Consider the following 14,321-nt stretch of genomic DNA (forward strand, 5'->3'; position numbering starts at 1 on the left):
ATATAATATAATATAATATAATATAATATAATATAATATAATATAATATAATATAATATAATATAATATAATATAATATAATATAATATAATACATGAACATGGTTTTATCTTTTTAATCTTCTTTTACAAGATGAAATTAAATTCAAAAACTTTTATTATATTAAACTTTAAAAATCTATAGAGCAGATATTCTATTATAATAATTGATGAACATTTGCAAATATTTACATTTGCAAATGTTTTCTTTTATATAACTATTTAAAACAATGCGTATCTATATCCGTATAAACACGGGTTCCTCGCGTCATAAACGTTCGACGTAATTTCTCAGTGACGTCATAAAGGGTCGACGCGCAATCAATGGATCAAATACGTGCCGTTGAGTTTGAAAAATAAAACATTTCACGCGTTAAAGATTATAATCAGGAAAACATAAAATATAAATAATCATAAATGTAAATATAAGTAATAATGTATCATTTTTAAACATCTATCGGGATATAAATACGGGTTGGTACGAGATCAAATTTACCATAAAGCCCTTCGGGCTTCATGGAATTTGATCTCGTGACCAACCGGTATTTATATCCCGATAGATGTTTAAAAATGATACATTATTTCTTAACTGTTGACTATGAGCAACATAACGAAGAGGATAACTATCAGTCATCCAAAATTTTTCTAGTATTACTTTAACTTTTAAATCACTTTAATTCAACGACCGACACACCGGTATTCATCTTAGTAATCTTAGGCTCCACCCTTTTCCTTCTTCTGGACCAATGAAAGATTCGCGATAGAGACCGCCTAACGTCGGGAATTTTAAAAGCGTACAGGAAGGGGTTAATCAAGCTGTTCAGATAAAGGGGCGTGGCTACGTACATCAGGATTTCTCCCTGTTTGTAATGATCGGGGTCCTCTTCTTTATTGCTTGTTGAAACTAAAAACACAAATATACCTAAAAAAATAAACAAAAAAGATATTAAAATCATAGGTAAATATAAAAATCAAAACTCAAAGTAATAGGGAACAAGAGAAGATGCTATGTTACAACGCAAAATGTAATAACATCACAAAATGTAATAAACCGGGATTATTGCATTTTGCGTTATTACATTTTGTGTTGATATCAACGCATAATGTAATAAGGTAAAATGTAAAAACATACTTTTTAGGATTATTACATTAATTTTGCGTTATTACATTTTGCGTCGAGATCAACGCAAAATGTAACAGCATGATTTTTGTATTATAACGCAAAATGTAGTAAAACGCCTTTTGGTCAGTCAGATTGAGAATAATTTTGTATTGAGTAGTGGTAGAAAAAATAAAAAATGAAAAATAAACATATGCTAAATCTTACAGTTTACATTAGATTTGTTTTAAAATCAGTTGATATTCAAATCGTAGGTGTTGCAAGTTAGAAAAATGCGTGCGCACATGTGTGTGTGTGTGTGGATGGAAGGGGGGGGGGGGGTAATTTCGTTGATCAGTGTATCAGTTTGCTTTTGCTTTTTGATAGGCACATACATGTACATGAAATTTAAAAAAAGAAATCTATTTATTTTTACTTGCAGGTGTAAATAGAGCTGGGAGGGGGTTTCTTGTCAGTTAAGATTTCATACTGTTTTACAAATCATGTGCATTGCAGACCAGTAAAAATAAAATTCTCTCTCTCTCTCTCTCTCTCTCTCTCTCTCTCTCTCTCTCTCTCTCTCTCTGTGTGTGTCTCTCTCTCCAACAATAAAATGGATAGTTTCTGCATTCGCATAAAAATACAATGATACACATACGAAGTAACCCCACCCCTGCTTCTCCTCGCCAGATACACACACTCGCACACATACGAAGTAACCACACCCGTGCTTCTCCTCGCCAGATACACACACTCGCACACATACGAAGTAACCACACCCGTGCTTCTCCTCGCCAGATACACACACACACACATACGAAGTAACCACACCCGTGCTTCTCCTCGCCAGATACACACACTCGCACACATACGAAGTAACCACACCCGTGCTTCTCCTCGCCAGATACACACACACACACATACGAAGTAACCACACCCGTGCTTCTCCTCGCCAGATACACACACTCGCACACATACGAAGTAACCACACCCGTGCTTCTCCTCTCCAGATACACACACACACACATACGAAGTAACCACACCCGTGCTCCTCTTCGCCAGATACACACACACACACATACGAAGTAACCACACCCGTGCTTCTCCTCGCCAGATACACACACTCGCACACATACGAAGTAACCACACCCGTGCTTCTCCTCGCCAGATACACACACACACATACGAAGTAACCACACCCGTGCTTCTCCTCGCCAGATACACACACACACACACACACACATACGAAGTAACCACACCCCTGCTTCTCCTCGCCAGATACACACACTCGCACACATACGAAGTAACCTCACCCGTGCTTCTCCTCGCCAGATACACACACACCCTCACACACATACGAAGTAACCACACCCGTGCTTCTCCTCGCCAGATACACACACACACATACGAAGTAACCACACCCGTGCTTCTCCTCGCCAGATACACACACTCGCACACATACGAAGTAACCACACCCCTGCTTCTCCTCGCCACACACACATACACACACACACCCTCACACACACACATAGCCTTCTAATTTACTAAACAATGTACACATACGTCGTACATGCATATCAAGAGCTTTTGTTGGACACATGGTCAATCTTTGGTAATTAAGAATGTCAGTGATGGATAATACATAGAGACTGATTTGAAAATGGACATGTCAACCAAAGTTAAGTTTATGTTTGAATGGTATTCAATAAAAAAAAATGTAAGAAACAGAGTTAGAAAAAATATATAAATAGATTTAGTAATGTCCGTAAAAGCCGAAACGTTTGCCTCTTAGTCATAAATCTGTCTGTCTATTTGGTTAAGCGAGTTTCCCCACTAATAAAGGTTTAAATCAATTTTGTGATGTTTTATGTATAACACAATACAGAAAATAATCATATTTGTTTTATTACATTTTGTTTTATTACATTTTGCGTTGTCCTCAGCGCAAAAATTAAGTAACGCAAAATGAAACAACCAAAAAGTTCATTATTACATTTTGCGTTAATTCAAAAATCGTGTTATTACATTTTGAGTTATTACATTCTGTGTTGATCACGACGCAAAATATAATAACGCAAAATGTAATAATCACAGATTATTACATTTTGCGTTGTTATTACATTTCGCGTTGTACCAATGCTACAGTCTTTTTTCAATCTCTATTACAGCGAAACCTGTCTAATCCGACATGTACTGGGAGACAAATTCTATGTCGGAATAGACAAGGTGTCGATTACACAGTGCAGAAAAACCTGGAAAATAATAAATTGGGAATGAAAATAAAAGTGGAGTTTTCAGTGAAACGGATTGCACAGGTGTCGGATAAGGCAGCTTTCACCAGTCTGTATGTCTATCAAACCTGACAGCCAGTAATATGTCATTGTGTTACATATAATTGGTACTTGTAAAATACGTATTATACATGCATATTTTCAATATATAATTATGTATTAAAAATATAATTTTGAGAAAATATTCCTTGACACTGTGAATTTTGAGCTAGTTTCCCTACAACCAAAAAAAAACTATAACAACTTGGTAATAGGCATAACTTTTCACGTTTTAATGCCCCCGTAATCGAAGATTCGGGGGGTATATAGTTTTGCCCTGTCCGTCTGTCTGTCTGTCGTTTTTCTGTTTGTCCGGAAAAACTTTAACATTGCACATAACTTTTGATTGGTTGGAGCTATTGCTCTCATATTTCACTTGTGTATTCCTTGTGTCAAGTCTTTTCTTTGGGTACCATCATATTTGACCTTTTGAACTTGACCTTGGAGTTTAACCCAGTTTTGCAACATTTTTCCCAACTTTAACCTTGGCCATAAATTTTGAACAATTGGTGCTAGGGCTTTCATGCCTCACATGTGTGATTCTTGTAACAAGACCTTCCTTTGGATACTAATAACTTCGACCCTTTGACCTTGACATATAAGTTTGACCTACTTTTAAATAAGTTTAACCTTGGCCATAACTTTTGAACTGTAGGTGCTAGGGCTTTCATACTTCACATATGTAATACAAGACCTTCCTATGGATACCAACAACTTTGACCTTTTTACCTTGACCTTAGAGTTTAACCTACTTTTGAAAAAACTTTAACCTTGGCTAGGGCTTTCATATTTCACATGTATATTTCTTGTGAGAAGACCTTTTCTTGGGCACCCTTAATTTTGACCATTTGACCTTGATGTTTGACTTACTTTTGAAAAACTTCTCCATATCTTTTCAATGGTTGCTACTGGGGCTTTCCTATTCCACAGGTACATGTACATTACTTTGGGTACCAACATATTTGATTTGCATTTGAGAAAGTTTAACCTTCGCTATAAGTTGATACGGGGGCATCAGTTTTTTCACAAACACATCTTGTTATTATAGCTTTACACTTCCAAGTTCTTCATAATCATGATTGCCAAAAAAATAAATTTAAATTTTCATAACCTTGTTTTTAAGACGAGTATTCTTCTTTATAGTCAATTTTACTGTTTGATAATTAAACTTACCAACTGGTAAACTCGTGATAAAGTTTAACCCACATACAAGCAAAACAGCTTTAGTTGTCTTTAAAACTTGTCTATTGGAGGACGGCAGGGCCTTCCCTATATATCGACCATTAGTGTCTCTCTTCCCTTGTGGTTGCAAATGCAAATTACCCTTAGATAAAGCTATGAAAGTTACATGTCCATACATCAGGCACTGACATAAAAGGGCAAAGGTCATAAATGTACACAAGGTCAAGAGATATTCTCTATTTAATACTCCGAAAAATGTACATTCATTGTACGGTATGGGCTCGTGTATCCATGTCATGGGCGGGACGCCCAGACAAAAGAAAAATAATATCCACAAAACACTAAGGTAGAACTTCACAAGTTTCCCATTCTCTATCCTGATGGAGTGGAATGGCGCTACGATTTTAATGTAGCGATCTAAGCTGAGTCCTAATAGCACGTGACATGACGTAAAGATGACGCCACATATCCCAGAACTACGAAACACGCACTCAAAAAAGTTCCTATGCTCGTTCATGTTATAAACCACGTTCCACAAAATGAGCACTCCGGCTAGGTTATCTGCTATGCTGAGATGAAGAATGAAATTCAAAGCATTGTCCCAATGACGTTTCTTCTTTAATATCAAGATGGCAGCCATAGTATTGCAGAAAACTGTGGTAAGTCCAATGACAGTGCAGATTACATTGATGATAATATACCATGTAGAATAGTGCTTCATATTCGTAAACACACGTACAAATATCATTCACAGGAACAAATTGACACAATATTTTTCATTGTCCTTAATTCGAGAACAACGTGATCAAGTCCGATATAATTTAATGTATTTTTTTTCTAAAGACATTGTGGAACAATTACATGCTAACACAACCTCATTGTATTAATAGTTTGTTTAGTCCTTTGTATTGCTTGTGTAATAATTTTCTCTGAGATGAATGATAAATAAATTATTGTCAATTAAGCCATTTCAACACAGAGTCACTCGATGGAATTTCCTCAAGCTCTTAGAAATAACTAGTGTAACGCATCGATTGCGATATCTTTACATATGGCCGGAAGTACATTAGCTTCTACTTAAGTGCAGGAGAAAAGCCATTTCCAAGAACCGGTAGTGAGGTTGCTGTTTTACGGACAAGAATGAAGTGTGAAAAATTAGATTAAACTTCAAAGTGTCAAACAGTAGCAATTCAAATATAGTTATATTGATTAGGAATATACATGTATTAATCCTCCTGACAGTGAGCTTTAATATTGAATTTCACGATAAACTTTAATTGTCCGGCTGTAGCTTTGGGATTTACTCCAGCTGAACAAGTCATATTGATTCTGTTTGATGGGTATACAATAAATATAAGTTTCGCTAAGATTCCAAAATATTATTGCTGATGGTAAAATAGCTGATCCTGTGAATGGGGGTGGGGGTGTATATAATAATTGCATCAATTACTTGCTTTTTTGTGAACTACATGTATGTAGTTACATTTTTTCTTAATTCAAGAGATCGTTTATCTTACCAGTTAAAAGAGAACTGATTTACAAACTCATTTTTAGTAAATTATTTTCAAAATTGGGAATGTAAGTCATGCAGTCAGTGGGTTTTATTTTTCTTTCCTCTAAAGAAAACATTCTATTTCATATAACTCTTAAGGGAAAAAAACGTTAGAAATAATTTCTAAAATAAAATGAATTTAAAAGGCACACAGTAGACATATCTTCAAAAATCGAGAACAAATTTGAAAAGGGGCAGTTTTGGTGTTTATCGTACCTTGTTCTTTCGGCACTCAACATGTATATCGATATTTTTTTTCCAGAAATGATGTGTAGAGTAGTGGCATACCTAGACATACTCGTGTACACCCGCCCGCTCACGTCACAGAGAAAGCGGTACGTGGGGGCATATATCATTGAAGGGGTCGGCAGGACTCTAATTCTATTTCCCGAGATGACGTTATTATAATTAGCTGTTTTATTATACCGATACAAAAACTATAGACCAGTTATTTACTTTATAGTAAAATTTAGTTAAGATGCACAATGGAAATGTGTCGCCATCAGAGCAAAGCTAAGATGCACTTAGGGATCACGGAAATACTCGTACTTCTTTTTTGTGTCGCCTGCAGAGCAGAGCGACAGTTAGGGATCACGGATATACTGGTACTTTTTTGTGATAAAAATACAGTTTTTGCAAGACGATTAAATTGTATATTTAGATTGTTCGAGTGATGTGGCTGATCTAGCAATGGTTAAAATCATCTTTTTAAGATTTCGTGCTTATTTTCCCTCCGTCAGCTGCCATACAAATAGAAATTTAATAATTCATTTGAAAGATTTCACTAGGCTAGAGAACACTTTTCGAATATAATAATTCCTTTCAATTTATATTTAAAATCTTACAAGGATTCTTTGAATGTGCCCTTGATCGATTTATGAAGATTGCGCCTTCATACATGTACAAATATGCGGCAGTATATCACTAGTGCTTTTCCTTACTATGATAATGTAGATAAATTAAAATTAAGATTACATAACAGATAAATTTATATGATTGACACCGATCTACCTTGTTAGAGTTATCTAGAATCTAACTGAGGTGACCTCGATCTACGTTCTATTTAATTACAGGTATGTAATATTAACTAAGATAAAAAGTTAAAGTTTTTTAAAGGTGCTTAGACACAGATTTGAAGTTAATATTTTATCAAATTTTCTGTATAATATCACGATTTATATATTGCAATAGCATTTCACACGAAAATATAATTAAAAACTTATTTTATCTGGAAATTATTGGAACTACGAATTCCTGGACGCGTTTGATTAACACATCCTTGCATTTTCACAAATTTTCTCTTTATCCTTAATATTTAAGAAAAGAAGCTATTTTTTGTGTATTAATGAAAAACATTACATCTATAATCCAGAAAATTCAGAGTAGAAATGTGCGAAAGCAAACCCCCTCACTAATATCGAAAGCCCGTGCTCAGTGTTGTGTACAGAGTTTAACAAATTGAATACACCCGTGAAACATAAACTGTTTTTGTAAACAGGGCACGAGCTCTGTTATTGTTAATCTTTACGATTCACCGGGTGTGTTCAATTGTTAAAGTCTGCACACACCACTGAGCACGGACTGACAATACTGTGAGTGGATTTTGCTTTCGAACATTTCTACTCTGAATTTTTCTGGATTATAGTTTTAATATTTTTCATTAATACACAACAAAATTGCCACTTTTTTAAGTATTAAGAATAGAATTAAAATTTGTGAAAGTGCAAGGATGTGTCAATCAAACGCGTCCATAAATTTGAAGTTTCAATAACTTCGAGATGAAATAAGATTTTTATTATATTTTAGTATGAAATGCTATAGCAACAAATAAGTCATGAAATTATGCAGAAAATTTGAGAAAATGTTAACTTCAAATCTGTGTCCAAGCACCTTTAAGAGAAATTCAGTAAGAATCTTTGTTGAAATGCATTAAATTTTTATTTATTACGCTTTAGATTTAATTTATTCAAACATTCATTGTAAGGCAATAATTGAGTAATCACCAATTAAAGACAAGAAGGACATAGGAATTAGGAAATGTTTTTTTTTTGTTTGATCCACGCCGCAATTATATGTTATTTACAAAAATAAATATGACAGTTGTCTTTCTTCCAATCCGTATATCGAAAATGAAAGTAGCTTTTTTTCAAGGAACAGCTTTTTTTTTTTAGAAATGGAACATCGATGTTTTTCGTTTAATAGCTAGTGGCATACATGTTTAATCATGGGGGACGATGATAAATTAGAGATGGTACGTATACTTGTATGAATTGTCAAGACCTTTTTAAAGAGATTGGAGCATATCCGCTTCATTTCTTGATTCTATATTCACTTGAACATGTTGAATTTTTTTACTTACAAACAAGCTTCCTTATTTTCTTCCCTGATGTATGTCCCAAATAGAAAATAATGAAACAAAAATGAATAAGGAAAAAAAATCAATAGTGGCTGTCATCTATTTATTTTGTGACCGTGTTCAACGAATTGTCCTGTTGTAAAAGGGCATTTTTTTTCCATACAGATATAGCCTTTTTTTTTTTTTAAACATAATTCAGATTACACGGGTCCGTGAGTTGTTTCACGGACGATTTAACAGAGAGGAAGTTAGACGTCTCCTTGACAACCATAACTGGAACCAACCGGAAACAGTAGATTTTATTTTCAGCAGTGAGTGCGTTTTAGACAGTATAAAGTTTTCATAAAATTTGTGTATTCCTATTTTCTTCATTTTTTTTAATCATCTGCTGCTATTATTTCTTCTTTTTTTCTTTTTTTCAGATGAGCCTGCAATAGTTACCCAGTTAATCACCGGAAAATCAGAGGTACCAAATACTTATAAATTATTTTTTTAAACTATTTTTTTCTTTGTTTTGTAAATAATGCTGTTATAGTACTCCTGTTTTCTAAGCACTTTTATTGAAAAAGTTTGGTGAAAAAAGAAGATTTTTAATAGGTAAATGATAATCAAAATTAATTGATAGAAATACTTTTACTTGTTTATACGTTAGTTTGAAAAATTCCCTGCTTTGAACTATTTCAGAATGACATTGTTGGTCTTCAAAAAAGCGAGTTACTCCGCCTGAACGCAGAGAAGGATAAAATTCCCAGCAAGAAGCGACAGTTCGCGTGTGAAGCTTGTGACAACGTGTGGTGGAAGAGGGTTCCGAAGCGTAAACCAGTAAGACTGAGTTATCGGCTAAATTGATGGTTTATAGGGAACAACTTCTTTACCTTAGAGTTGCTTAACTAAAGGTAACCAACATGTATAAATTAACAAGTAAAGGACCAGTTAACCGGCAATCGTCTAGATGACCTGTAAACATCTATCATTTAATGTAAGGTTTAACCAGTAAAGGACCAGTTAACCGACAATTAATCGTATAGATAACCGGTAATCTTTCATCACTAGGGATTAACTAGTAGAGGTATATATTACTGCCTAACTTGCAAGGTTTCGAGTAATTGTCTAGTCACAGGATGAATATCACTCATAAGTCAAAGGATCACTTCTAGGTGTATATATGTGTTGACCTATAGGGCCGATATTGGTTTCAGTCTGTAGAAAAAGCTTATCGATATCCGTTCCGGTTGCTGACTTTAGGCCACATGTGTGTAGTTTCTTGTTTCTCATGTATCGCTTTAGTTGTAGTCAACTGTGTGTTCATATGATCTTACCTCGGTATTTACAGATACATCCTTTGTATGAGGGTCCTTCAGGGTTCGACACTAACGTTAGTCCGTTAGTCTCAGACTAATACATTTTCATTCAGACTAGTAAAATCTGTGGCTAATTAGTCCGAGCGGACCAATAAAAATTTCTGGAAAACAATATGAATAAATTACCGATGTCCCATTCTCGACAACGTTTACTGGAAAATCTCCGTGTATTTTTAGATTTTTAGCTTTTGGCGGGTAGTTACGCAGTTCTGAGTCATGATCGATATGAAGTAAAATGTTTTTAGCGATCATGATTTAGTATGACACTTTAAAGAAAGATGTTGTACGTTTTGGATGTAATGTAAAGACTAAAAAAAACGAGATCGGGAATACGATCGTACTTGCTGATTGCGAGATTTCAACGAATCTGTGGAATAATGTATTTCACGTAAATGCTTTGTTTTTTTTCAAAAAAAAGTATAAAACGTCTATTAATTGTCAATTTAAATTAATGTTTAAAAACATTGATGTTTCTTTTTCTTTTTTGACGGACTCATAAAATCGCGTGCGGACTAGTAAAAGTAAAGAAGCACTAGTCCGGCCGGACTTAATCCTTAAAAAGTTAGTGTCGAACCCTGTGTCCTTACTTGATGCCTGGGTAATGGCAACGGGACATAAAACCTTAACTGACCTTACCACATTCTTTTCTTATCTGTAAACCTCCCTCCCGCATATTTGGCATAACATGTCGCCAATGCACACAATTTTCCCGAGGAATGAACTGCATCTTACATGTATCTGCATAGCGCAGTATCTCTCCCACTGGCACAACAGTACTATTACCCAGAGATTTTCTTGAAAGACAAACGCAGCAATTTTTGCTCGGCATGATTTTTTTCGTGACACCTGCAGTATCGAGTAACACAAAGTGAATGATTCGTGTCCTCGAACAAAGTGAGGTATAGTTCCGGTTGATTGCGTTCAGTTAAAGAGATTTTATGATCTGCATTTCCATAGATGTCTTATATCAACAGCATTCATTCATTTAATGAAGAAAATAGAAGAAAAATGGAAAAGCCTGTATAAAAAAAAAATAAATTCGTGTTTTTACAGGTGAAAATTTGAAAAAATAAAGGTATGCCAACAGGTGGATTCGAACCAGGACACTAAAAATGTTCTTGCTTGTTGAGAGTCTGCGGTCTATCTTTCTGAGCTATACTGTCTATGAAGACATACGTCATAGATATAAACCAGTATGATAGAAATATGTTTTCGCATTTTTTGTAGTTTTTTTTTTTACGAATTTCGACCCTAGGGCAGGGGTGCTCCTAAAAAAATCTTGTTTTAAATTATTCCTTAGATCAAAATCTATCAAAATTTCATAATTTAATTTAGGGACAGGCCTGCCCTGAAGGACTTCTATGCCAAAATTCACGCAAAAATTAGTGCTTTAACGGACAAAATACTGTTTTGATCAACTTTGGAGGTTAATTTCAAAGTTGCAAATAAATAAATTTAGGTTCAAAATGCAAATTTGAAAAATTTAGACAAATATACGATAGAAAACAACTAAAGAACATTGATTTTTAAATGTGACTTTTCCCGGAAAATTGTTCTCTCCTATAGGTCAAATCTTTTGTTATAACGAATGCGTCCTTTCCTCACTGATAAATAAGCTTACTGAAAAGTCAAAACGTCCGTTATTTAGGGGGTTAAGTTAACCAGTAAACATCAAATACTTAATATCAAATAATTGAAATATATATACCTAATGAAAGGTCATCAGTTCATGGAGAAGTATAATGCATGCATGTTGCAGTTTCGCGAAAGATTCTGTAAGAACTAAATGGGATACTGTTCTAAGATTCGTCAGTTCATCTTACACTTCAAATAAATAATGAATTACGTAACCTGTCACATTTCCTGACACAAAATTACTTTTCAGCAGGTAAAAAAATTAACATTACCTTTCCATAATGTCAGGTCTCTAAGTGTAACAAATGTCTGCGAAAGTTTGACCCAGTACCAGAAGACGAGGAATATGGATGGGCTGGCTTCACCTGTTCTTGTGGGAACGAATTCAGGTAAAATATACCCCTCCCGATTTTTTTAATTCAGAGGAATTCAACACTAGCAATCTAAAGATTTACTTAGATGTCGACTTTTATGAAAGTATATATTATACGAGTGCCAAAAAATGTGTCAAATTATATTGTAACTTAATCAGATCATCCAAAAACTTTTTTTTGTAATTTCAAGTGGGTATGGTCAGAAAAATGTCACAACCAGCAAGTGCTACAAGTGCAATTCTATGGCTCTGGCTACCACCGTACGACCACCGGAAGCAAGGAAAGGGCGGAAGTCACAGAGTCGCCATAGCTGTAGCGCGCCGGACTGTACCCATCGTCAGACAGGGCACGAACCAAGAGGTGCCGAGTATCAAAACACAGGATATAGAGGTAGGGGTGGAAGGAGTCCAAGAGGTTACGGGTACGCTAATCCTTATGCCGAGTATAATGGACAAGGGCATTACAGAGTTGGTAAGGGACTAATTATTGAAATGATTTAATTTTGTCGTATATTTTTGAGATCAATCAGCCAATGAATTATGAAAATAATGCTAATTTAATTTCTTTAATGTTTAAGGCCATGGAGCTGTTCTATATGAGAGAAATGACATACCTGCACAAGAAGAGAGTGAGTATTCCGAACATCACTAGGAATCTTCAATAGAAGGAGTCCGTACAGGAAGACATTGCTTCAAATTAATCTCTCAGATTTTTCCTTAAAGATCTAATTATTTACTTTGTAAATTTAATATCTTTAATAATTTAGTATATGTATATGTTATATCACTGACCATAAAGTATGCCGTAAATAGTATAGGTGAAGTCCAGAGACAGTTACGATTCTGGTTTTCCATTACAATATCCTATTTTAATGTGAAATGATCATATAGCATTACATTTTTAAGGATGAGCATTTAGATAAGGCACTACTCCGTTTGCTGATCAATTAAGAAATACATGCATAGTACCTATTTTCTGGCAACAATATATTCCGTTATTATCCACATGTTTTGTCGCCTCGGCGAAAATTTATGCCAGTACGTGCACTTACAGTGTGAACTATGTTTTCTTTAGGTCACAGTCCCAGCACGTGCGTCCACCCGGAGTCCCGTCAGTCCAGCGGTAAGAAGCGCGTGATTGTTCCTAGCCTGCCCCACCGGAGTTCCGGATCGACAGTCGATAGTCTGGTTTTGGATGACGACGAGGCGTCCTCGGTCCTGTCGGAGTACCGTCCCAGTGTCGACAATATACCAGAGGTGTCTGATGAAGAGAATGACCAGGGAGCCGAGTAGCTTTTATGAAACTCCGTAGTCGCTGATCAGATTCCTTGTTTTTCCCTCCGAATCCTGGTTACCGACTATTGGTTTTAAAATCAAAATTTATGAAGAGAATAATTATTAGCCATAAGTACTCTTGATATGCAACATTCTTACAAAGCAAAAATTTATTTATATCTACCGGTACATCTATTTTTGGTATTTTAAGAATTTGTTGTTGACTTGTTACAATGAAGAGAAATCATTCCTAGTGAAAACAAGGCAGCGAAATTGAATGTGACGGATACCGATTGATTCCGTTATAATTGATATCTAACCAATTTCAGCATTCCCAGCCCGAAACTTTGACAGACTTGGCAATGTCATTAAATCCAGCCAGAGTTATCTTTCCTATGACAGGTCTGATTAACCTAAGACGGACTCGGAATTTTTTTTATAAGTGACATGGTTCAAACATGTTTCCGCATTTTTTGGAATATACATGAAACTGTATATTTTATTAAAAAATTCTTTCAGAAATGAGCTAAATGAATTATTTCATATTTATCCACGTTGCCATATTGCATGTACATTACGAAGCGTTCTACCTGGTGTTATATATCCCACAAGTGTAGCGTTCTACCCGGTGTTAATTATCCCACACATGTAGCGTTCTACCCGGTGTTAATTATCCCACAAGTGTAGCGTTCTACCCGGTGTTAATTATCGCACACGTGTAGGGAACATGTTATATCACCTTCTGTTATTATTCCTTATTGGAAATAAATCATTTTCTCTTATACAACTGCTGTGATAAAATTACAGTTATTTGTATTTTAAAAATAATTATTTAAAATATAATTTTAAGGTAAGCTAGTCCTCTTATTGTTATAATATTTTCAGTCAAAATGAAATGTTTGATTCTTTGATATAAGGGACCAATGCTGAGATGATTTGTGTGCATTTATTTGCTGAATTGCAAAATTGTGGAAAACTATGTATGAACGCTCTTTTCTAATAAAATTTTTAAAGATGCTGAAATAAACATGATTATCATACAAGGTATGAAATTGAACTGAATTCAATTATTCAGTCCTTTTTTCAAATTTAAAGGGGGGGAGGTGCAGAACTGTAGCGT

The 14,321-nt window shown here is 34.9% G+C and overlaps 1 protein-coding gene across 1 annotated transcript; it reads left to right on the forward strand.

Annotated features, from left to right (window-relative positions):
* The first annotated feature begins 8,348 nt into the window (after window positions 1-8,348).
* LOC133180839 (shiftless antiviral inhibitor of ribosomal frameshifting protein-like) lies at window positions 8,349-14,263 on the forward strand. The gene is made up of 8 exons (XM_061315292.1): window positions 8,349-8,452; window positions 8,757-8,868; window positions 8,980-9,023; window positions 9,242-9,379; window positions 11,842-11,942; window positions 12,118-12,398; window positions 12,505-12,555; window positions 13,002-14,263. Exons 1-8 carry the CDS (start codon window positions 8,426-8,428, stop codon window positions 13,217-13,219), a joined length of 972 nt encoding a protein of 323 aa, XP_061171276.1. The 5' UTR covers window positions 8,349-8,425; the 3' UTR covers window positions 13,220-14,263.
* The last annotated feature ends 58 nt before the right edge of the window (window positions 14,264-14,321 follow it).

Source organism: Saccostrea echinata, unplaced genomic scaffold, assembly GCF_033153115.1.
Source record: "Saccostrea echinata isolate AGI-Se365-2 ecotype Australia unplaced genomic scaffold, CSIRO_AGI_Sech_v1 ptg000007l, whole genome shotgun sequence".
NCBI classification, from domain to species: Eukaryota; Metazoa; Mollusca; class Bivalvia; order Ostreida; family Ostreidae; genus Saccostrea; species Saccostrea echinata.